We start from the raw sequence: 25,455 nt of genomic DNA, 5'->3' as shown, positions 1-25,455 counted from the left end.
AGAAAGAAAGAAAGAAAGAAAGAAAGAAAGAAAGAGAAATAAAGAAAGAAAGAACCACCAGGCAGTTTAATAAACTAAAGAAAATTAGAGTTGAGGTTGTTGTGAGAACAGCTTCTGGGTGACAATGCAAAACAGAACAGATTCAAAGATAGATACCACACTGGCATAGCATCTGTGAGGCTCAAGGGCATATATGCTCCTTAGGTTTGGGAGATTCTGTATTTCAATTCCAAAAAGAGAGTTAAATTACATTATGTGATTAATTATAATCAATTTTGTCAAATTATTTTTCTTCTATACATTGAATTATTCTTTTCTTCCTAATTCTATTAGGAATTAACAAATTTAGATTTTCCAGCACATGGTAGTCCCCTTTCATTGAATAAATAAATATACACTGTGTTCATTTCTCTTTTGCCTTCTATAGTTTGTTTTTCTGTGTGAAAAATGACATTTTTTTGGTCAGATGTGTTGTTCTCATAAACAGAGAGAGAATCTCCTTTTGCAATTGAATTGCCTCTTTCTTTCTTTTTTTTTCTTTTAATCTTTACAAAATTATCACTGGAGGTTTTATCAGCTAGAAAATAAGCATGATTAAATTCGACTTGACTTTGGCTCTTTAAAAACAAGGAACTTTGGGGAATATAAAAATTAAAAACAATCTTGCTTTAAACTTTGAGAAGCCAAACTCCTCCCCTTCGACTCTACTGCCAAAGTGAGATCTGTGAGCATTACAAGTATCATTTCTGGGCTTGTTAGAAATGTCAATTCATGTATCCAGTCCTTCCAAGTGAACCAGAATCTGTGTTTAAACAAGCCCTCCAAAGAAACAGCTTAAAAAAAAAAAAAAAAAAAGCCTGACAGGTGATTCTGATGCATGTGGAAGTTTGGAGACCACTGCTATAATGCAAAGCAAATTATGATTCAATTTTTCAAATGATGCTGTAAGAGATACAGAAAATGAAAGCAATGCCTTCTAATGTAGATAAGGGAAAGTTTCTGGCTCTGGAACTGGAAAGTAAAGAGGGTTTGTTCCAGATTGTGATGGGGATTAACTATATAGAAGCAAGAGAACTACGTAAGTAAATTTCTAAGGTCAGGGAAAAACGAATCTATCATTGTGTGGAGGGCAAGTAAGTAAAAATACAAGACATTACCAAAGTACTTTGAGAGTACCATGGGGCAAACAGTGTCTGATACCAGAAAAAAATGAGGGAAGGCCTTGCAGTGAGAGAGGCTTATGCAGGATGGGATCAAAAAAAGGTAATTCCCATTTACAACAATCATGTAAACTAAAGGCTGGGAATACAAAATTCAGATTGTTAGAGCTGAAAGAGGCTCTCAAGATAATCCAATAAAACTCACTACACATGCATAAGTTCCTCCTCTACAACAATATGGATAAGTGTTTGTGTGGCCTCTGTCAGGTTATACTGCATGCTTACCAACATTCCCGTACATATAAAGAAGATATCTAATGAGCAAGAAAAAGAGTCCTCCTCTAGTGCTCTCATTTATTTGTTTGTTATTTTTACCTGCTCATGAGTCAGTATCTCTATATAAAATATTTTAATATGTTATTCTTCCCTGTTTTATTATACTGCTTAATTAATAGGCTTTTATTTTATTTTATTTTATTTTATTTTATTTTTTAGGCTTGTATTTTATAACACTCCCCCCTACATCTAGTTTTCTACCATTTACTCATGAATTTGGAAATACAACATCAAAGCCAAAATGACTAACTTCTATTGACACAAAATGAAGAATAAACTTAAATTATGGGACGTAAGTTCCAGGATGGTCTAAACACAAAGGTCAAGGTTGCATTTTGTATACAGTATGATCAGAGGAACATCAAAAGTCCTGACTGACCCCAAAACCTCCCCACTGGCTCATTATATTGGTTAAATAAGATATGTGTACTTTACAGGAATAAGTGAGGCCATGAGAATACTTCAGACATCGAAAATGTGTGTAGATATCATGCTATCTGTTTAAATACAGAGTTGCCACTAATTTCTAAAGAGGATAGACCCCTAAGATTAGAAAATAAGACCCATAAAGACAATAGACCTCTGCAAATACAATTCAAAATGTCATCAGGACATGTCTTTTTACTTCTACGTAAATTTTGCTGATATATAAATTAACCCTCATTAAGATATTTTGTAAATTCTTTCTGAAAAATAAGTTATTTCGTGGTTAATCTGAGATAGATATTCTATATCCATTTTGGAGACACTAGAATGTATTTTCAAAAAGACATGATTTTTATAATTCTGCTGTAAAGAAAACTATAATATATTCAGTTGGGTTGTAAAATGCTGGTACAAGGTGCTTCTAATTATTGATAAAAGAGAAAATTATATAATCAAAATAATGAATTCAGAGTGAAAATGAGAGCTCTAGAGAGGAGGAAAAAACAGAGGAGGAAAAGCAGGAAGAGAAAAGGGACAAAAGGTGACTGCTATCATAAAAGCAAAATCAGGGATCCCTGAGTGGCGCAGCGGTTTGGCGCCTGCCTTTGGCCCAGGGCGCGATCCTGGAGACCCGGGATCGAATCCCACATCGGGCTCCCGGTGCATGGAGCCTGCTTCTCTCTCTGCCTGTGTCTCTGCCTCTCTCTCTCTATCTCTCTGCGACTATCATAAATAAATAAAAATTAAAAAAAATTTTATTAAAAAAAATAAAATAAAAGCAAAATCATTGTCTAAGACCTATCTCTTCTAAAAGTATCTCCTTTCCTGTTGGAAAAGGAAGCTCTGTATTACCTATTAGGTTTTTACAAATAATCTAGATGCACTTAGGACTGATTAGGTAAAATTGTTATGTGAGATTTGTTTATCTGTTTTTAGTACAGGTTTCTATTTCTTTGAATTGGTAAGGTATATTATTCCTTTGAATAATTAAGAAGTTGTTTATTATGGAGGACATAGGATCATGTCCTTTGCATATGACATTCTTCTTTGGATCACAAAATTAAGTAATAGAATTTTAGTGCTAGAAGTACTGCTGTCACATCTTCATCTAATGGAATGGTTAACACTTTGTCAAGCTCACTCAACTAGTGGGAGAGTTAGGAAGGGAACATAATATTTATATTTGTCTTGTGAGTCAGTTCTGCTCTCTTTCTACTGTTTCTTATTGACTTTCCAGATACTCTCTAATGGTCATCGGCTACTCAGAAGTTAGTAGGAAAAAAGTTGTTAGCTTTCATTTATATTTTTAAAATTTGGCTTTATGTTATTAGACATTGGGTTAATTTAGTCTAAAATATCAAACACTTTTTGATAATTAGTACTTACCAAATGATACAGAGAAAAACAATCAGTGTAATTAAGTCCCTTTTGTGTTTCGATAAATGAAATTGTTCATTGAAGTTTATTCTTGAATCTGAGGTGTACTCACTATATCTTTGGATTTCTAAGTGTTTCCTTATATCAAGGAATAGACAGCAAAAAGTATTTCAGAAGTCATCATTGCCAAGTGATTACTTAATAAGCTCTGAGATATCTTACTTCAATTCTAAGTGCTAAATCCTTTTAACAACACCAAAGCAGAACCTCTTTAAAAGAAAGGGTCACAGTTTTAAGATCCCTCACTTCATTCTTTTATATGGATGGACACCAACTCAGTCACTTGTTCAAAGTCAACTCTGCCCTCAGCACTCCATGACTCTCATTCACCTTGTTGTCAGCTTCATGTACATATTTATCAGTTATGACAAGGACATAAATAAATAAAATATTTTTTAAAGATAGAAAATACAATAGAAATAAAATGCTGGTGGACTATGACTTACCTAGAAGCCTAATAATGTCCATAGTTCAGTGGCAAACCCAAGAAAATAATCTAATTAAAAATAATTTTTTTGCATCATTTGAATGTTGCTTACTACCTTAGAAAGTGTTTATTGTCTTGAGCTTTGATGTTTTTATTTTTTCCTGTGCAGTTTTTTATTTTGGAGAAAGATGATATTCAGTCTGTTAACAAGAGCAAAGGAAAAAAAATCCTTCCTATTCTTTTTTTTTTTAAGATTTTATTTATTTATTCAGGAGAGACACACAGAGAGAGAGGCAGAGACATAGGCAGAGGGATAAGCAGGCTCCCTGCGGGCAGCCTGATGTGGGACTCCATCCAAGGACCCTGGGACAACTGACCTGAGCCAAAGGCAGATGCTCAACTACTGAGCCACCCAGGTGCCCCAAATCCTTCCTACTCTTAGGAAAATAATAAATGACCTGAAAATTCCTCAGAACTAAATGTTTTGTTTTGTTTTGTTTTGTTTTTTTAAGATTTTATTTACTTATTCATGAGAGACACACAGAGAGAGAGAGAAAGGCAGAGGGAGAAGCAGGCTCCATGCTGGAGCCTGACGTTGGACCTAATCCCAAGTCGCCAGAATCAGGCCCTGGGCTGAAGGCGGCGCTAAACCACTGAGCTACCCAGGCTGCCCAGAACTAAATGGTTAATCATGGCCATATCTGTGAATAGGAAGTTGTTAAAATCACATTTATGTAGTGCTCACACCATGAAAGCCCTGAGAACTATTTAGCTCCTATAATACTGCCTGCTGGTCACACTTTCATGGCAGTACTACACTCCTTTTTTGTTTTTTGTTTTTTTGTTTTTTTGTTTTTAATTCAGCAGGTAGCTTTGTAGCTGTGAATCTTCAGAACATATATTGAATTATGAAAACCTTATCTACACAGTTAGGTATCTTCTGGTCAAAAATCAGGTCTAATCTCTATTAGCTTCCTGAAAAAATGTCTGAGACTGATCATGAATTCTAGAAGTGGCATGGTGGCTTGTCTTGGAAATGTAGTTTTCATATTCTGGAAGTTTAAGAAAACAAGACTCCAAAAAGAAGACACTCCTGTACCTGTGATGAATAACTCCTCTAGTATAGGTCATTCCTTACAACTCTTAGGGAGAAAGGTATCCTAAAGAGAAGCATAGAAATAGATCATGGGTGATCCCTACACTTTTCCTCATTTGTCTTTTTCTTTGCTTAAAAAATAAAGTTTATTACAATCCAAAAATAATGAAATTAGGGACACAATGATATAGATTTATTTATTTGTTTGTTTGTTTGTTTGTTTGTTTTTGCCACTGGCATGGACCCATCAGTCAATTGGGATGCTTATACAGACATAGTCCAGATGTCTTAACAGAAGAATTGATGGTGACAGTCCATTGCTTAAAAAAAGGAAAAAAAAAAAAAAACTGCTGATATTCTTTCTTCACTCACTTCTTGCCACAGAGCTAGTCAACTCATCTCTGGCATCGAATGTATCATCAGCACCATCTCATGCCAAATCTAAGCAAGAGAATCTAATGCAAAAGGGTTTTGGAAATTGCATATAATGTATGCATCTGGAGATTAAAATCCGTCAAAGTTCTGAAGATGCCAGAATCATTTGTGTGCCTCCAAGTTTATATAAACCATAGGCATTTTCACTGACTTCAAGATTATCCTTTAAAAAAAATACTGCTGCTTTAATGTTTCCCTTCTCATCCTTCTCAATGTTGCTAAAAAAAAAAAAAAAAAAAAAAAAAAAAAAAAACCTGTTGAACTTTTGAAATCAGATAAATCTGCTAATTTGAGTGTAAATGTCCCCTAGTGATTGCTTTCTTAGGAGTATTTTATATCTGGTGTGCCACTAGTTGACACATACACTACAGCTTCTATCTAATTAATATCCTGGAGATTCTGGCTATAGTGTTTATGTAAAAACATTGAAATAATATTAATCAACTGTTTATCAGAGATAAATAAAAATGTTCACTAATAAAAGACATTTTCAAATTACACTTATCTTAGAATTTCTCTTTTATATCACCAGATTTTCATTTTTACCTGAGACCCTTAAAATTAATAAAATAATTCATAATTAATAAAGTAATTAATTAATAAACTTTATTTTTATAGCAATATTAGGTTTCAAAAAATTGAATGGAAGATACAGAGATTTCCCATACCCTCCCCACTCCGACACATGCATAGCCTCTCCCATTATCAATATCCCCCATGAAAGTAGTATGTTTGTTACCATTGAGGAACCTACATTGATTGATGTAATACATCATACAAATCACAATGTAAACAAGAATTTACATTATGGCTCATGTTTTCTACATTCTGTGGGTTTAGGCAAAAACATAATGACATGTATCAATCATTATAGTATCAGACAGAGTAATTTCATTGTTCTAAAAATCTTAAGCTCTGCCTTCATCTCTTCTTCCAACCCCTGGCAACCACTGATCTTTTCATTGTCTCCATGTTTTCCTTTATTTGCAATGTCATATAGTTGGGATCATATAGCATGTAGCCTTGCCAGATTGGCTTCTTTTACTTGGTTATATACATTTAAAGTATATGTCTTTTCATGGCTTGGTAGCTCATTTCTTTTTAGTGCTAAATAATTTTCCATTGTCTAGATGAATCACAAGTTTATTTATGCATTAACCTACTTCAGGGCATCTTGGTTGCTTGCAAATTTGGACAATTATGAATAAAGCTGCTAAAAATCCAAGTGAAAGTTTTTCTGTGGACATAAGTTTTCAAGTCTTTGGGGGAAATATCAAAGAACGTGATTGCTGGATTATACGGTAAGAGTATGTTTAGTTTTATAAGAAACTGCAGAACTGTCTTCCAAAATGGATATAGCATTTCGCATTCCCACCAGTACTGTGTGAGAGTTCTTGTTGTTCCATGTCCTTGCCAACATTGATGTTGTCAGTATTTTGGATTTTGGTCATTCTAGTAGATGTGTAGTGGTATCTTGTTAATTTGCAGTTCCCTAATAACATGATATTGAACCCCTTTCCAATTGCATATGTACCATCTACATATCTTTTTTGGTTAGGTGTCTGTTCAGTTCTTTGCTCCTCTGAAGAGTCTTTAGTCAGGTTGTTTGCTTTCTTATTGTTAAGTTTTAGAAGTTTTTATATATTTTTGTTTTTTTGTTGTTTTTACATATTTTGAATAAAAGTTCATCAGTTATGTCTCTTGCAGATATTTTCTCCAACCTCCTGCTTTGTCTTCTTATTCTCAACAATGCCTATGTGGAGCAAAAGTTTTCTGTTTTTTTGTTTGTTTGTTTGTTTTAATGAAATGTAGCTTACTAGTTGTTTCTTTCATGGATAGTGCCTTTGTTTTTATGTTTAAAAAGTCATTGTTATATCCAAGGTTATCTAGGTTTTCTCTTAAGATATCTTCTGGAAATTTTATAGTTTTGCATTTTACAGTTAGGCTTATGATCCATTGTGAAATAATTTTTGTGTAAGGTATAAGGGATAGATTCACTTTTGGGCATGTAGATATCCACATGCCAAACTAACTATTTGTTAAGACTATCTTTGTGAGTATCTCCTCCCATTTGGTAGATTGCCTTTTCATTTTTTTGATGGTTTCCCTTGCTGTGCAGAAGCTTTTTAATTTGATGCAGTCACACTTGTTTATTTTTGCTATTGTCGCCTTTGGCACTCATGGTGCCAAATCGAAAAAAAATCATTGCAAAAACTGATGCCAAAGAGCTTACTGCCTATGTTTTCTTCTAGGTTTATGGTTTTATCTTTAGTTCAAATATTTAGTCCACTGTGATTTAATTTTTGTGTACAGTATAAGATAGGGATGCAGTTTCATTCTTTTCCATGTGGCTCTCCAATTTTCCCAACAGTTTATTGGAGAGACTGTTTCCCCACTGTATATTCTTGGCCCTTTTGCTATAAGCTATTGACCATAAATATGCGAATTTGTTCGTGGGTCCTCTATTCTATTCCATTGATCTATGTGTCTTTTCATGTCCATACTATATTGCTTTGGTAACTATAGCTTTGTAATACAGTTTGAAATCAGGAAGTAATGCCTCTAGCTCTGTTCTTCTTTATTAAGATTGCTTTGACTATTCACAATCTTTTGTAGCTCCACACAAATTTTAGGTTTGTTTTGTCTATTTCTGTGAATGATGTCATTGGAATTTTATAGAGATGGAATTTAATCTATAGATTGCTTTGGATAATACGGATATTTAAAAAATATTAATTCTGCCAATCCATAAGCACAATGCTTTTAAGTTTTTTCTATATATAATGTAATATCTGCAAATAGAGACTATTTTTATTTCTTCCTGTCTAACTCGGATGCTTTTTATTTATTTTTCTTGCCTGATTGCTCTGGCTGGACTTCCAGTACCGTGTTGGATAAAAATGGTGAGGGTGGGCATTTTTTTCTTTTCCCTTATCTTACAGGAAGAGTTTTTAGTGTTTCACTATTGTGGGCTTGTCATATATGGCCTTTACTATGGTGAGGTATGTTTTCTATACATCCAGTTTGTTGATTTTTCCTCAGAAAACAATGCTGAATTTTGTCAAATGCTTTCTCTGCATCTATTGAGATGATCATATGATTTCCATACTTCATTTTGTTTACATGGTATATCACATTGATTTGCAGATATTGAATCATCCTTGCAATATCTTAATAAACCCCACTTGATTATGTTGTATGATTCTTTTAATATATTGTTGAATTTATTTTGCTAATATTTTGCTGAGGTTTTTGCATCTATGTTCACCAGTGATATTGGCTATTTATTTATTTATCTATTTATTTATTCTTGAAGTGTATGTCTAGCTTTGGTATTAGGTTAATATCAAATTAAAAATTAAATAAAGCCTTTATGACAATGTCTGACACAATTTAAACTACCTCATAAGATGATAGCTAGCTTCATAAGATGGATTTGGGAGTATTCCATCTTCCCTCATTTCTTTTTTGGAAGAGGTTTGAAAAGGATTGGTATTAGTTCTTTAAACATTTGGTAGAATTCACTGGTTAAGCCATGTGATCCTGGATTTTTCTTTGTTAGAAGGTTTTGATACTGATTCAATCTTCTTACATATTCATGTGTTCAGATTTTCTAATTTTTTCATGATCCAGTCTTGGTAGATTGTACGTTTCTAGGAATTTGCTGATTTCTTCTAGGTTTTCTAATTTGTTAGCATAAGTTGTTTTTATTAGTCTTATGATGCTTGTATTTGTGTAGTATGAGTTCTGATGTCTCTTCTTTCATTTATAATGTTATTTTCATTCATTCCTTTTTTCTTGGTGAGTCTAGCTAAAATTTGTGTACTTTATCTGTCTTTTTAAAAAATCACTTAGTTTCTTTGATATATTCTACTATTTTTTTGTTTCCTATTTCATTTATTTCTGCTCTGATCTTGGTTTCTTTCCTTCTGCTAACTTTGGACTTTGTTATTATTTTTCTACTCCATTGAAGTGTAAAGTTAGGTAGTTTATTTGAGATTTTCTTTTTCTTAATGTAGGCAATTATCCCTACAAACTTCCCTCATAGGACTGCTTTTGTGGCATCCCATACATTTTGGTATGCTGTGTTCTCATTTTCATTTGTTTCAAGTTATGTTTTTATTTTTGTTTTGATTTCTTCTCTGGCCTTTTGGTTATTTGGTACCATGTTTGTTTACTCTCCATATATTTGTTAACTTTCCAGTCATCTTCTTATAATTGATTTCTTGTTTTATACAATGTGGTCAGAAAAGATGCTTGATATGATTTAAATCTTCTTAAATTTATCAAGACATGTTTTGTGGCCTAACATTTGAAATGTCCTAGAAGTGTTCCATGTGTGCTGGTGAAAAATGTGTTCTGCTGTTGGATGGAATGTTCTTATATGTCTATTAGGTCCATTTGGTCTAATGTATAGTTTAATCCAGTGTTTCTTCATTGGACTTTTCTGTTCTGAGGGCCTATCCATTGACAATGTGGTATTGAAATTCCATGGTATTATTTCTGTCTATTTGTCCTTTCAAATCTGTTAATATTTGCTTTATATAATTTGGTGATTCTATGTGATAATAACGTGTTTTTAATTTCAAATTCCACTTGGTCATTGCTGGTTACAGAAAAGTGGTTGACTTTAAATGTCAACTTTGCCATAATCAACTTTGTTATAATCATGGATTAGTTTCAAGAGATTTCATATTTCCTACCTCGACAATTATGTCATCTGGGAACAAAAGCAGTTTTATTTTCTCCTTCTTTACCTTGGATTTTTTAGGCCAATATTTATTGCAACATTAATGTATTGTCAGACATTGTCATAAAGGCTTTATTTAAACTACCTCATTGAATTCCCACAAAATCTTTACAGAGAAATGTGCTATGTCTCCATTGTTCCAATGAGATTTTAGAAGCCCAGAGAGACAAAATTAGTTGCTCAAATTCACATGGTTGAAGTCAGGATTTGTTCGTCTGACTCTATGTTCTTCCCTACTACATTAGTCTGAATCACTTTCTAAAATTCTTATAAGTTTTAGTATTAAAAGCAGTACCAAACTTTTTACCTAAGTTAGTCACTAGTTAATGAGCAAGTTTTCTGGAATTCTTTTAAGGGTGCCTCACATGCATACAATAAAAACCCCATAAAGTAACAAAATAAGTTAGAAAATATTACGATGAATTAGATTACTACAAGAAATAGGTTAAAGCTATCATAATTTGGGCAGCCCGGGTGGCTCGGCGGTTTAGCGCCACCTTCAGCCCAGGGCCAGGATCGAGTCCCACATCAGGATCCCTGCAATATGGCCTGCTTTTCCCTCTGCCTCTCTCTCTCTGTGTCTCTCATGAATAATAATAATTTAAAAAAAACGGTCATAATTTATGTATTTAACAATCAAAATTGAGTATGATAACTATAAAACATTTATGAAAAATCAAAGGTAGTTTAAATAACTGGAGAAATATACCACATTCATGAATGAGAGAATTCAATATTATTACAATGTCAATTTGTATATTGATCTAGAGGTAAATGTAATCCCAATCTTATTGCCTGCAATAGTTTTGTAGGTATTGATGGGATCATACAAAAATCTATACAAAAAGACAAAGGAAGTAGAGTAGTAAAAACAATTTTTCAAAAGAAGAACAATGTCAGAGAAATTACAGAATCTGATTTCAAGGCATACTATAAAGCTACAATTTTATTTTTTTAAATTAAAAAATACTTTATTTATTTATTCATGAGAGACACAGAGACAGGCAGAGACATAGAGGAAGAAACAGGCTCCCTTCAGGGAGCCCGATGCAGGACTCGATCCCAGAACCCCAAGATCACACCCTGAGCTGAAGGCAGACGCTCAACCACTGAGTCACCCAGGTGTTCCAAGGTACAATTTAAAGAAAATGTGGAATTGGTAAAAGGAAGATAGATAGAATAATAGAACAGAACATATGAGAGGTATACCCATTATAAATCAAGTGCTATTTAGCAAAAGTAAAAACATGATATTTTGGAGAAAGTATATTCTTTTCAGAAAATGATGCTGAAACATTGGATATCCATATGCAATAAATAAACAAGCAAATAAACAAATCTTTATCCCTACTTTTACCATATATAAAAATTAACTCAAAATGGAACAAAAACCCAATGTAAAATTAAATTGTATAAAAACTTCTAGGAGAAAATACAGGAGAAAATTTTTGCAACCCTGGGTTAGACAGAAGTTTTCTTTTTAAAAAGATTTCTTTAAAATTTGTTTGAGAAAAAGAGCAAGAGCCTGAGCAGACTCCCCACTGAGCAGGGAGCCTGATTCAAGGCTCAATCTCAGGATCCTGGGATCATCTGAGCCAAAGGCAGACACTTAACCAACCAACTGAGCCACCTAGGTAGGCATCTTAGACAAAAGTTTCTTATATAAAACACAACGGCACGCTTCATATATGATACTACTGATAAACTTGATTTCATCAAAATATAAAATCCTATGCTGAACAAGATACTATGAAAAGATTAGAAAGTCAAACCACAGATATACAGAAAATAACTGTGAATCACATACACAACAAATGGCTTGTATTCAAAATATATAAAGAACTTTTAAACAACAAAAAAATAAGTAAACAATCCAATTAGCAAAAAAAAAGGTAAAATTTTTTAACAGAACCTCACCAAAGAAAATATACAGATGGAAAAAAGCTTACAAAATGAGGCTCAGGGAATTAGGCATGAAAATAAAAGTAGACATCCAAATTGGAAATGAAGAAGTATAATTATATTCTAAAATGATATAATCTTGTGTATAGAATTTGTTAAGGAACACACACACACAAACACAATTAGAACTAATAAATAAGCTCAACAAGATTGCAAGAAATAAGATCAATATACCAAAAAATTGCACTTCAAAAATGGCAAAAAAAAAAAAAAGAATCTAAAAATGAAATTAAGAAACAATACCACTCACAAAAGCATCAAAAAATAAAATTTTAGGAACATAATTAGCAAAAGAACTGCAAACTTATACACTGAAAACTACAAAACATTGTTGAAAGAAATTATAACAGATCTAAATAAATGGGAAGACATTCCATGTTCACAGACTGAAAAACTTAATATTGTTAAGATGGCAATACTCCACGAACTTATCTATAGACTCAACCCAATCCCTTTTAAACTTTTAGACTCTCAGACTTTTTTTTTTCAGAAATGAAATGCTGATCCTAAAATTATTTGAAAATTCAAGAGGCTCATAATAGCCAGAACTATCTTGAAAAAGAACTAAGTTGGAGAGCTCATACTTTTTTATTTTAAAACTTACTACAAAGTTACAGTAACCAAGACAGAGTGAGACTGACATAAGAACAGGCATAGATCAACACAATAGAACTAAATCTAGAAATAACCCCTCATATTTACAATCACATTTATTACAGCAACTTGATTGGAAAATAGTGTTTTTTTTCAACAAATGGTGCTGGGATTAATGAATATCCATATGCAAAAAAATGAAATTAGACTCTTCCTTAATATCAAACACAAAAGCTCACTTAAAGCTGATCAACCTAAATATAAAAGCTAAAAGTATAAAACTTTTAGAAGAAAACATAGGAATGAATCTTTATAATCTTTGATTAGGCAGTAGATTTGTATATATGAAACCAAAATTAAAAACATATAAAATGCACTTTATCAAAATACAAAACTTTTGTGCTTTGTAGGATACCAACATGAAACTGAAAAGAAAACCTACAGAAAGGGAGGAAATTTTCTAAATCCTATATCTAATAAGAAACTTGCTTCTAAAATAAAGAATTATTATATATGGTTTAAAGGACAAATACTCATTTTTTAAATTGGCAAAGGATCTAAATGGATATTTCCTGCAAAAAAAGGTATATAAATGGGCAATAATGGGTAGTTATCATACTACCAGGTATATACCCAAGATAAATAAAAACATATGCCTATACAAAAACTTGTATTAAAATGTTCAACAGAATTATTCATAAAAACCAACAAATATAAATAACTCAGATGTCTATCAACTTATAACTAGATAAATAAAATGTGGCATATCTATCCATCCAGCACAATTGCCATAGAAAGGAATGAAGTGCTGATACATGTTACACATGGATAAACCTTGAATACATCATGCTAAGTTAAAGAAGCCAGTCACAAAAGACCACATATTGTATGCTTCCATTTATATCTAATATTCAGAATACACAAATCTGTAGAGACAGGAAGTATGTTAGCAATTACCTATTTTGGAGAAAATTAAAATGTTTTAAAGTTGATTGTGATGGCACAAATTTGTGAACATTCTAAAAATCATTAAAATATATGCTTTAAATGGGTGAATTATACAACATATTCATTATAACTCAATAATGTCACCAAAAAAGATGTTCAACATAATTAGTAATTAGGGAAATGCAAATTAAAGGTATAACAAAACAATACCACATACATATTAGAATGGCAAAAACAAAAGACAAAAAAAGTTGACAATTCCAAGTACTGGCAAGAATATGGAACAACTAGAACTCTCATACATTGCTGGTGAGGATGCAAAATAGTCTAGCCATTTTGGAAAACAATTTTAGCATTTCTTATAAAGTTAAACACACATGCACCATATGACCACCTATGCCATATGAGATATCTGTACTTTTCATTTCTGGGTCTTAAATGTGGCAGTCCTTTTTTTCTCTAAAAGATTCCATTCCCAATCTCCTTTGCTTAACTAAACTTTTAAACCAAAAATCATCCTCAGTTACAGCTAAGAAGCCAATTCCTCAAAATTGTAATCCTTTTATCCTAAACTAACCCAATCACTATAGATGTTCCCATAGGCCCCAGTAGTTCATCCATCACATCACTTATCACATTTACTTTTCTTCATATTCTCCTAGGTGGCAAACTCCAGTGGGGCAGAGTCTATTCCTTCTCTGCCTGTGATTAAATTCCAAGCACCCAGTACAGCAACTGTTTTATTTTTTTTTAAGTTTTCATTTAAATTTCAGTTGGTTAACATACAAGGTAGTATTAGTTTCAGGTGCACAATTTACAGATTCAACATTTCCATACAATTGCCAGTGCTCATCATAGCAGGTGTGTTCCTTAATCCCCATCACTTATTTTATCTATTCCCCTACTCACCTCTCTCTGGTAATCAGCAGTTTGTTCTCTATATTTAAGAGTTTGTTTCTTGATTTGCCTCCTCTCCCTCTCTCCCTCCCCTTTTTTCCCCTTTGCTCATTTGTTTTGTATTTTAAATTCCACATGTGAGTGAAATTGTATGGTATTTGTCTTTTTCTGACTTATTTGCTTAGCATAAAACCCTCTAGCTCCATCCATGTCATTGCAAATGGCAAGATTTCATTCACTTTTATCACTGAGTAAGGTTCCACTATATATGCACTATACGTATGCTATATATACACCACATCTTCTTTATCTATTCTTCAGTCAATGGACACTTGCGCTGTTTTTATAATTTGGCTATTATAGATAATGCTGCTATCCTTTTGAATTACTATTTTTGTATTCTTTGGATAAATACCTACTAGTGCAATTGCTGGATCCAAGGGTAGTTCTCGTTCTATTTTTAACTTTTGGAGGAACCTCCATACTGTTTTCCAGAGTTGGTGCACCAGTTTGCATTCTCACCAATAGTGCAAGAGGGCTCCACTTTCTCCACCTCCTCACCAGTACCTGTTGTTTCTTATTGTTGATTTTAGCCATTCTGACTGGTGTGAGGTGGTATTTCACTATAGTTTTGAATTGTATTTCCCTGATGATCAGTGTTATTGAACACCTTTTCGCATGACTGTTGGCCATCTGGATGCCTTTGGAAATGTCTCTTCATGTCTTCTGCGCATTCTTTAATTGGATTATTTGTATTCTGGGTGTTGTGTTTTATAAGTTCTTTACATATTTTGGATACTAACTCTTTCTTAGATATGTCATTTGCAAATATCTTCTCCCATTCCACAGATTGCCTTTTACTTTTGTTCATTGTTTTCTTTATTGTGCAGAAGCTTTTTCTTTTGATCAAGTCCCATTAGTTTATTTTTGCTTTTGTTTCTCTTGCCTCTGGAGCCATATCTAGAAAGAAGTTGCTGGGGTCAATGTCAAAGAAGTTACTACCTGTGTTCCTCTCTAGAACTTTTATGGTTTCAGGACTCACATTTAGGTCTTTCACCCATTTTAAATTTATTTTTGTGTATGGTGTGAGAAAGTGGGCAAGTTTCTTTCTTTTGTATGTTGCTGTCCAGTTTTCCCAACACCATTTGTTGAAGGGACTGTCTTTTTCTCACTGGATATTCTCTCCTGTTTTGTTGAAGATTAACTGGCCATATAGTTGTAGATACATTTCTGGGTTTTCTGTTCTGTTCTGTTGATCTATGTATCTATTTTTGTGCCAGTAATAATATTTATTTGAAAAATAAATGGCTTTATTAAAATATAAACTCTTTAGACATCATGTTGCTAGCAAAGGAAAACTAAAACAACCTTAGATATTCTTTTCTGACACAATGAGAAAGAATTTGACTATACCAATGAATAAAAGAGTGAAAGGGAAGGTTAACGAAAGAAATATGGGGGAAGGGAAATATAATCTTGTAGTAGTCATTTACTAGCCAGATTCAAAGCACAAAAGTCAAACCCTCTAAGGATGTTCTGGTTTTCTTTTGGGACTCCATGTATAAAATATCACAAAATGTCAGAGTGATTTTAGAAAAAATTAAGTCTGTTTTCATACTGCCTGTACTTTAGACAAAGTTGTCAATGGAATCCAGAGTAAATCTGATTTTGTTTTTCAGTAATGGGAACATTTCTTTAAAAGCATCAAATCTACACTTTCATCTTGCAGAAAGTGACAGGTCTAATTGTTTTTTTATGAAAGGGATTTTCTGGATATACAAAGCTATAGCTTTCACTGGGTCTAACATATATTTGGATGATCCTTTGGCAAGATCCCACTTTCTCTCTCCCTATTTCTACTCTGACAATGTTTGCAAGCACCAGAGGAGATAGGAGGAAATATTTATCTTCACTGTGCTCCTAACTCTTTAATTCACCACCTATTTCAAAGCTAACCAAAATAGGAAAGAAAAGCAGAAAGAACCCATTTCCCTAAATCAAGTTACCTTTCTGCATTTTACCACCTAACTTTAATATCTGATTCTTACTAACAAGACATTCCCCAGATCTAATCTACATCACCTACAAACATCCATCTTGTTTAAGTTTGTTTTTCAAAATGTGACCTTAGAGCAGACACTGCAAAACTAGTGGTCCTTGGCATTATGTATTGGCACAAATGATGGAGTTGTTGTTTTATTTTGTTTTGTTTTAAAATATTTTATTTATTTATTTATTTATTTATTTATTTATTTATTTATTTATGAGAGAGAGAAAATGAGTAGAAGGGAGAGGGAGAGAGAATCTGAGGCAGACTCAGTACTGAGCTCAGAGCCTAATGCTGGGCTTGAGCCCACAACTATGAGACCATTACCTGAGCTGAAACCAAGAGTTAGATGCTTAGCTGACTGAGCCACCCAGGCGCCCCTATTTTATTTTGTTTTAAACTGACTTAAATGTTTATACTTAGAAACCAACAGAACTTCATATTAAAAATCTGTATTTCTGAGTTCTTTTGAGAAATTGTAATGTCTGACAAAATAGGGCCTTCATTCATGCAGAGCAATAGTTGACTGAAGATGAGTATAGACCAACCCTTTAAACTAAGCTTATGCTCTCCATTTCATCACAGGCCCACCCTACCAAGCCCTTTCATTAATTATTTTAATGTCCCCGATTGTAAGTATTTGAATTTTCTGCACCTATCTGAAAGATACTCTGCATACAAGACTGAAAAGGAGCTGATTGATAGGGAGGGGCACCTCTAAATGCATTTTAGGTTAGGAAGAATATTTCTAATAAATGCTCTGTAAGTTTTAACTTCTATTAAGGACTCAATAGACTGTGGACTAAAGCTAAATAGTGTACATAACATTGATTAACAGGTAAAACATATTCCAAGTTCCAGTCAATTTATAAATGGACTTCTTATACTTTCTCATCAGAAGATGATCCCTGATCTCACTTAGATCTTCCACCTTGACCTAATCACTATTAGCTAAGCAGTTACTTAAGAGTTATAAAGAATTACTGCATGCAGAAGGATATCATGGGTATAATGTGGCCTCTGGCTTTCTACTTTTCTATTTAGGGAAAGTAGAATAAGATTAGAACTACACTAAATGGTGAACATGGCTGATGTATAAACGTATCAAATCACTGAGTTGTACACTTGAAATTAATATAACATTGTATGTCTACTATAACCCCCCAAAAGATTAGAGACTTGTAGGAAAAAAATAAAATCAATTCTTGAAACTTTTGCATCTTTATTCATTTAATAGCAGTTCTCTTGTCTAAAAGCATTCAGAAAGATGTCACTTGTCTCTATCAAGAAATTAAACATATATAAAACTTGGGCTCACTATCTATTTTTAGATTTATTGTGCTACCTTTATTCCTTTAATCTCTGCCATTGATAGAACCAAGTTGATTCCCTACTCTGTCATTTAGCTAATTGACCTTAGGCAAATTTTCTCTCGGCTAGAGTTTCCTTATCAGCAAAATGGTAATAAAAATATTTATCTCCATCATTGTGAGCATGAATGTAATGAGGTAAAAAGTTTAAGGTGCATTGCATGATTCTGGTACAGATTACCTAAATGTTTTATTTATTTTATCTTATTTTCTTTCCTATTTTGTTCTTCTTTTTTATTATTCAAAAAAAGATTTTTTTTTTCTGTCTTGTAAAAGCAACAAAATAGCCACTCTTCCAACACTTCTGATTAACCAGACACCTCCATCCACCACCATATTATCTGTACATATAAAACATATGAAAGAACTCTTCTCTTTTTGGTTTCTAGAATTTTAAATGGCAGGAATGGAGATTATTTAAGCTCTCATTTTCCATTTACAGACTGAACTTCAGAGACGTTCAATGATTTACTAAAGTCACTTATTCAGAGAAGTAAATATGTTTTTCAGGGGAATCATGTTTTCAAATACAAAAGACAAAAATGGAATCAAGTTTTAAACACAGGGCCCTGTATAGATGAGCTCTATAGAGCACATTGGAGGAATTCACTTATTCAGAGAAGTAAATATGTTTTTCAGGGGAATCATGTTTTCAAATACAAAAGACAAAAATGGAATCAAGTTTTAAACACAGGGCTCTGTATAGATGAGCTCTATAGAGCACATTGGAGGAATTCACTCTCTATATTTTTTTAATTGAGTAGAATAGTGAATTGATTAAAAGAAATAGATCAGTCCCAGCTTGCATAATCAGACTGGTGATTGAAATGAAGTTTGGCTTCTAGGCCTGAAATTATTCATCAGTAATTGTTAGTTAGTATGTTTGCTAGTTAACTCTTAGCCAAATACCATCATGAAGAGTAATATTGGAAAGCTACAGTTTCAGAGAAACTCCACACACCAATTAAGTGTATATCAAAACTTTGGAGACATAATTTCAGCTGGATATTTTGTACATGCCATCTTCTGGCCTGTTAACATTCCTGAAAAACATTTACCTATATTTGGAAGTTGGATACAAAGGTACAACAACTACAGCATATTTGAAATTCCTTATAAAATGAATTTTCCAAAAGGAAAATGTTATTGCTCATCAGAAGTTTTGGAGACTCAAGTGACCTCTTTCCACATAAGACTTTGGATAAAAAATGTTTAAAAGAGAGAAAGAGGAGAAGATGACACATGATGTGACATTTGGTACTTTAATGTGTCATCTTATTCAATCTCACTATTGTTTTCACCTTACAATGGAGTATGTCTTTTGCAGGAGACATTAAGTGACTTGTATTAAGTCTTGTATTAAGATATATAAGAAAAAAAAAAAGATATATAAGAGATATTAAGTGACTTTCCCAATACAATCAAGCAAAAATTCAAAACCAAGTCTATACTTGCCATCTTTTAAATTTTTCCATAGGATTAGCTGACATTCTACTTTGTTTATACACTAATGCATTCAACAATGATTTACTGAATGCTGTACTTACTGTACATCAGTCTAGGAAAACAAAGACAAAGGCATTAGGGTCCATCACAGTATATAGCACATCGTAAGCACTTAAGACATTTTGTTGAATGAATGAATGAATGAATGAATATACTCTGGTCCTCAACTTGCCAATCATCTGTCTAGAACTGTACTGTCTAATACATAGCCGAAATCCATGTTTGGCTATTGTACACTTAAAATATGGATAGTCTAGATTATGATAGACCATATATATAAAATATACACCAGATTCATAAGACTTAGTACAAAATAGATATTTTATTAATAGTTTTTATATTATTACATATTAACATGATAATATTTAGGGTATATTGGATTAAATAAAACCTAAGATTGGTTTCACCTATCTATTTTTACTTATTTTAGTGTGACTACTAGAAAATTTTAAATGATTTTTGTGTTCTGCCTTTTATTTCTATTGGATAGCATTAGTCTAATGCCATTAAGTCTTGAATCATTTGCTTTTATGTTTCAAGTTCATTATTAAATATATTTTTCTTCTCTTTCTTTACTGTATGAGATTAAATTAAGTTTTTTAAAAAAGATTTATTTATTCATGAGAGACACAGACTGAGAGAGAGGCAGAGACACAGGCAGAGGGAGAAGTAGGCTCCTCACAGGGAGTCTGATGTGGGACTCGATCCTGGATCCTGGGATCATGACCTGAGCCAAAGCCAGGCGCCCAACTGCTGAGCCACTCACATATCCCTAAATTAAGTTTTAAATGCAGTTTTTTTAAAAAATACCAGTTTATGTTCATGAGATTCTAATCAATTGTTGGGGGTTAGAAAATTTTTATAGCCCAACATGAAATAATCCATACACAAACTCTCCTAAAATATGGCTTCCCTTTAGACCCTTTTGTGTGGAGAAGCAACTGCAGCTTTCCAAATCCAATATTGGATCATCCAGTCCTTAAGATGAAATCTACTCTATTCAGTCTGGCAATCAAATATTCTAGGGTATTCATCAATTGCCTCCAACCTCCTTCATCTTCAGCCAACTTAGTGATCTAGATTTCATTACTCTAATATTCCTGGAACATAGGACTGAGCATTGTGACTTTAGTCATGCTTGTAAACTCAACTTGGAGTTCTAGTTTTTCAACTCCAACTCCTGCCAAGTTGGTAAGTTTTGGTGTAAATATTGCTTATATTGCTTACTTTAAACTAAATTCCCAAACTACTCTAATGCCATATAGTTTTCTCCCTCCTAATTCCAAGACACTAATATCTCATTCAAAAATACCTACATCCGACTATGGAAAGTCTCTGACTTTTCTATAATGGTTTCACTCCCCATTTCCCTATGTTCCAAACACTATGAATGGAAAATTTATAAAGAAACCTCTCCAACAGGGAAATGTCACTCACTGTGGATTCAGGTTAGGGTTTTAAGGATCATGTTCATTGTGAGCTTTAGCTGGAAGAGGATTAAGATGCTGAACAGTTTTCTAATCCAGGGAGTGGGCAGTCACACCTGTGATCTATATAAGCAAAAGCATTCCTGACTTAGCTATAACATCTCTTTGCCATCAAAAGAGGAGAGCTGCCAAGCTGCTCACTGAGAACAGTTGTTGGTTTGTGTACAAGTATAAGTATGGGTTTGTTCTTTTTCATTTTTTTTCTTTTTTGGGGGGAGGAGGAAGAATGAGATGGGACTCTAAAAGCTTCATTTATTTGTAACTGAGCATATCCTTATTTGATAACAGATCATCAATTAAAGCAATGTGTGACACTCGAACAGGATTCTGTCAAAATGCAAAGATAAAAGTAGAGCTGAGAGCTCTGAGCACTTCTTGCAAACAGCAAGAGTCCCCTCTACAGCCTTCTCTCTTGGCAATGGGGCCTTGCTAAATCTGGATCGCCATTTTGTGAGTGGGAACAATCAGCTTTGTAGGTTGGAGGGAAGTATTATAATTAAATGTCCACCCACTTTTTCCTTTTTGATGAAAGGCTCCCATGAAACTTACTAAAATAAGGTGCATCAAGACAGATGAATTTTTGATGAATAAGTCAAAGCACTGACGAAGCTGGCTTTTCACATAGAGAAACTTCTCTAATTCACAGAAAAATTTCAGGCCTAGATCATTAATACTGTCACATTTAATGATAATTAATATAGTAAAATCCATGGGATAAACGGGAGATTTTACCTTTTTAGTCAGTAGCAACTATGTAGTGTTCAGCAGGAACTGATTGCTGAGAACAAATCATAGTGTATTAAAAAATAATTGTGGAGTTTTAGAAATTGATTTTAAAGAAATACTAAATATCAGCCATTGTAATAAGCAATGCATTTTTTGGAATACAATTTCTTCTGAATAACAGCTATATAACAACATTAAAGTTACAAACTATTATCTCTGACATGGGCAAAATCCTTAAAAATTTTACCTAATTGTGATAAATTCCATTTGAGGGAGATCTGGAGTAGACTTTATAACATTGGCCTTATCTGATAATTGATGGCAAAGGTATTTGTTAATATTATTGTGATGAATTATTTTCAAGAATAGAAAGGCACTCCACTAAATAACTGGGCTCAGACATTGTCCCAAATCCAGTTACCAGAATCCCCCAAATAACTTTTTAGAGAGAAATAAAAGTGAGTTAGTGTTATGAATGTGTTCCTTCATTCAATGCAGATTCATGGAATATTAGCTGCATAGACTTAGCTAATGGAATAGGCTCAAAGTGATGACAGATAAAATTCTTACTCACTAGAATTAGTGAATATTTTAAATTTTAAGATAAAATTAATATTTTAAATTTTGTGTTTAATAGGTATTATTGGTGGAAGTCAGTAGAGTTAATGATGCCCTAATTCACCACCAGTGCAAGATCAAAGTACTAAGGAGTATAATTAAATGAGCACATTTGTCATTAAATAACTAATCATGATGCAAAGATGAATTTTTTTAAATGCTAACCTTTTGACTCCTTATTATTCTCACGGTGGCTTAGTGGATCCAAAAACACAGAGTAACTTGGATGTTCAAAGTAGAATAAGCTTTGCATAGCAGTTACTTAGTTCAGCATAACTAAACAAAATTAGCCATAAGTATCTAGGTTTTCCAGGGATTGACACTATATAGTATTTTATAACCATCATTTCACCCATGATCATTTTATATCAAACTGCATGATAATATAACAAGAGACCTCAGACATGACCCTACTAGAGAATGGGAATGTTCAGGCCCAATTTATGGGCCACTCTGTTCCTCATTCCCACTTCTTTTCTAATATCCCAAATCCTTTTGGCTGCTAATTATTACCCATAGAATTTCTTAATGCTATGGGTTTGTTTGTTTTTGCTATGTGTTAAAATCTAGTTTGTTTTTCTATTTTTTTTTAATAAAAGTTACCATCTTAACCACTATCTATAGTGTTCCTTTAACAGCATGGAGTTTTTCTGGAACGATCTGATAAGAGTTCTTTAAAAATGGACTTACTTTTCTTTCCATTTAAGTCTTACTGCAACAAGTTCACTGATTTTAGATTTCTCTGACAAACACAGTTGAGGTATCAAAACCCAGACATGTTGAAAATAGCTTTTCCTTGAAGTCATTTAGAATCTAAGACTTTCTGTCCTGCTCTGTCAAGTTACTCAGCTTGGGAATAAGATGGGTCTAAGTAGTCCTGATGGAGAGGTAGAAGGGAAAGCAAAGGTGGAGGATTAGTAAGCAATCTATACAGAGTAAACTCACAATGTCTTCAAAACTGATAAATTTAAGCTCTCCTATTTCCCTGGACTCTGTCACAGATACTTCTGGCTCAATGTTTGTAGTAAATTAATGATGATTTTTCTCTGTTGCCTTGGTTAGACAGCTCCTCTCGAAAAGAAATTTTCCTGAGAGATAAATGCAGTATTCTTTTTTTCTTCTTGATATATATAAACAACCTAGTGGGCAAGCAGTATACTTAAAAAAAACTTTCATTTTTTCCAGTCTGCATCTAACAAAATTAGGAGTCTTGGGACACCTGGGTGGCTCAGCCAGTTAAGTGTCGGACTTGATTTTAGTTCATGTCATGATCTCAGAGTTGTGAGATTGAGACCTGAGTCAGGCTCCATGCTCAACACCAAACGAAGAAATAGAAATAGGGATGCAACTTTCCTAGCAGAAACCTTTTACTTTCAGAATATTTCACCAAAAAGTTGTTTTCATAATTTGGTGTACCTTCACCTTAGAGAACACATTATTAGAAAAAATGTTTATGATTGTCAGGGGCTACACTTTTACACTTTTTACACTTTTAATGACCTGTTTCTTCTGCTTTACCTCTTACTTTTAACATTTTCCCAGGTAAAGACTGAATATACATCTGAGGAATGAATACAAGAGGGAATAAATAAGACGGAAAATATAATAAATAATCAAATGAATTAGTTAAAATTTGTAAGCCTGGAAATCAGGTCTGGCTCCAATTAGCCTAGTCTGAGTTTGTACCTTTATTTCCATATAAGGTCAGTGGGAATTGTAACAGTTACCCTGTCTCACATAGTCCTTGGGAAGTTCAAAGTAGATTTCAGAGTTGAAGGGAGGTCAGCTTTAAGGCTGAAATAATCTTAGTAATTATCTATTCATCAACTCCTTTCATTTTCTAAATGTGAACACTAGAAACCAGAGGGTTTATAGTGCAAATGCTAGCTACATTGGAAACTTCCTTCCCAGTGGGTCTACATTAAAGACATCGAGGAAGTCCTCTATTTTAATAGATGTTATTTTAAAATGCTGTGATTCTAATTTAGGTGGTGTCTATTTCTGACATAAAAACTCACCAGTTTTTATAAGCAATTTGAGCCCCCAAACATATTTCATCACAAAGTTCATGACCAGTATATGAAGGTGTGGCAGTTAGAATGTTTAATAACCAGCATGGCATAGCGCTGCCAATGAGAGCAGATACTAGACATAAACAACACTGAAGTCATACTGATCAGTCCTAGCAGTATATCAGCTCTGTTGTATGAATCTGGTCAAGCACACTTCCCCTTTCTGCTACTGGTTCCTGGCCTTGTGAGTACTGTCACCTTATTGGTGTTAGAAATCCTTCTACTCAGCCTCTCTTAAACTGAGGCTACCTTACAGATCCCCATAATACAATAGGTTCTATTATCTGTTTCCTAGGAAATGTCTAGCATTTTATGGTTCTATTAGCAATATACCACCTTGCCCCCAAATCATAGGGCATTTCTATGCTTCCATCTTCCAAACAGAAGAGATTATAGTTTTATCATCTCCTCTGGTCTCTACTGGGAGATGAATCAACCCACTACCCCCACTTATTTATTCTGGATATTTCTACTCCTGTATATCTGAAATTCTTTTTCTATAGTCATGTCACATAGTTGAATATGATTTGACATGCTGAAGGGGTAATAAAGCCATGAAAAGATGGTAGAGAAATAATAATATGGCATGAAGTAGAGTATTTGATACTTTCACGTTAGAACAGGAAGAAAATATTTGTAGGGATAAAACAAAATATCTGCATTTAACCAGTTCATGTGTGTGTGTGTGTGTGTGTGTAGCCTTAAAAAAAAACTACATAAAAAACAATACTGAACTTTGCTTCATTTGTTATAAGTTGTCAAAAGTTTTTATCTGAGTACAATTTAACTGTAAATGGGGAATGAGAGCTTCATTCTCCTGGATTTAGAGTAGTTACAGTTCTAACATGCTTACCTCTATAAGCCTGCTGGTGTGTTCACGAAATATTGAAGCATATTCTTTTATTTCCTTTTCCCGGCCGTTCTTGGCAGCTTCAATGAGAACCAAAAGTGGGACTGTCGTATCCAAAAAGGAGTCTGACACATGATCTATAATAGCCTTACGGAGCTGAGGAGAAATAAAAAATTCACTTTTTTTTTCAGGAAATGGTTCATGTTATTTCCTATTTTTCCAATCTCCGTAGTTACAAAATTCATCTTATATATTTTTACACAATCTCTAAACTAATAATATTTAAGACTGTAAGAATGTCACTTACAAAG

General features: G+C 33.3%; 1 protein-coding gene across 8 annotated transcripts in view; it reads right to left on the bottom strand.

The window, feature by feature from the left end:
- CTNNA3 (catenin alpha 3) overlaps positions 1-25,455 on the bottom strand; it is a 1,730,823-nt gene that overhangs the window by 807,131 nt on the left and 898,237 nt on the right. For all 8 annotated transcript variants that reach the window (XM_041748054.1, XM_041748055.1, XM_041748056.1 and 5 more), the window contains one exon: positions 25,148-25,300. In XM_041748054.1, coding sequence (XP_041603988.1) covers positions 25,148-25,300 — 153 coding nt within the window. The remainder of the gene's footprint in view (positions 1-25,147; positions 25,301-25,455) is intronic.

Source organism: Vulpes lagopus, chromosome 3 (genome assembly GCF_018345385.1).
Source record: "Vulpes lagopus strain Blue_001 chromosome 3, ASM1834538v1, whole genome shotgun sequence".
NCBI lineage: Eukaryota > Metazoa > Chordata > Mammalia > Carnivora > Canidae > Vulpes > Vulpes lagopus.
This window is presented reverse-complemented; position numbering and strand designations above follow the sequence as displayed.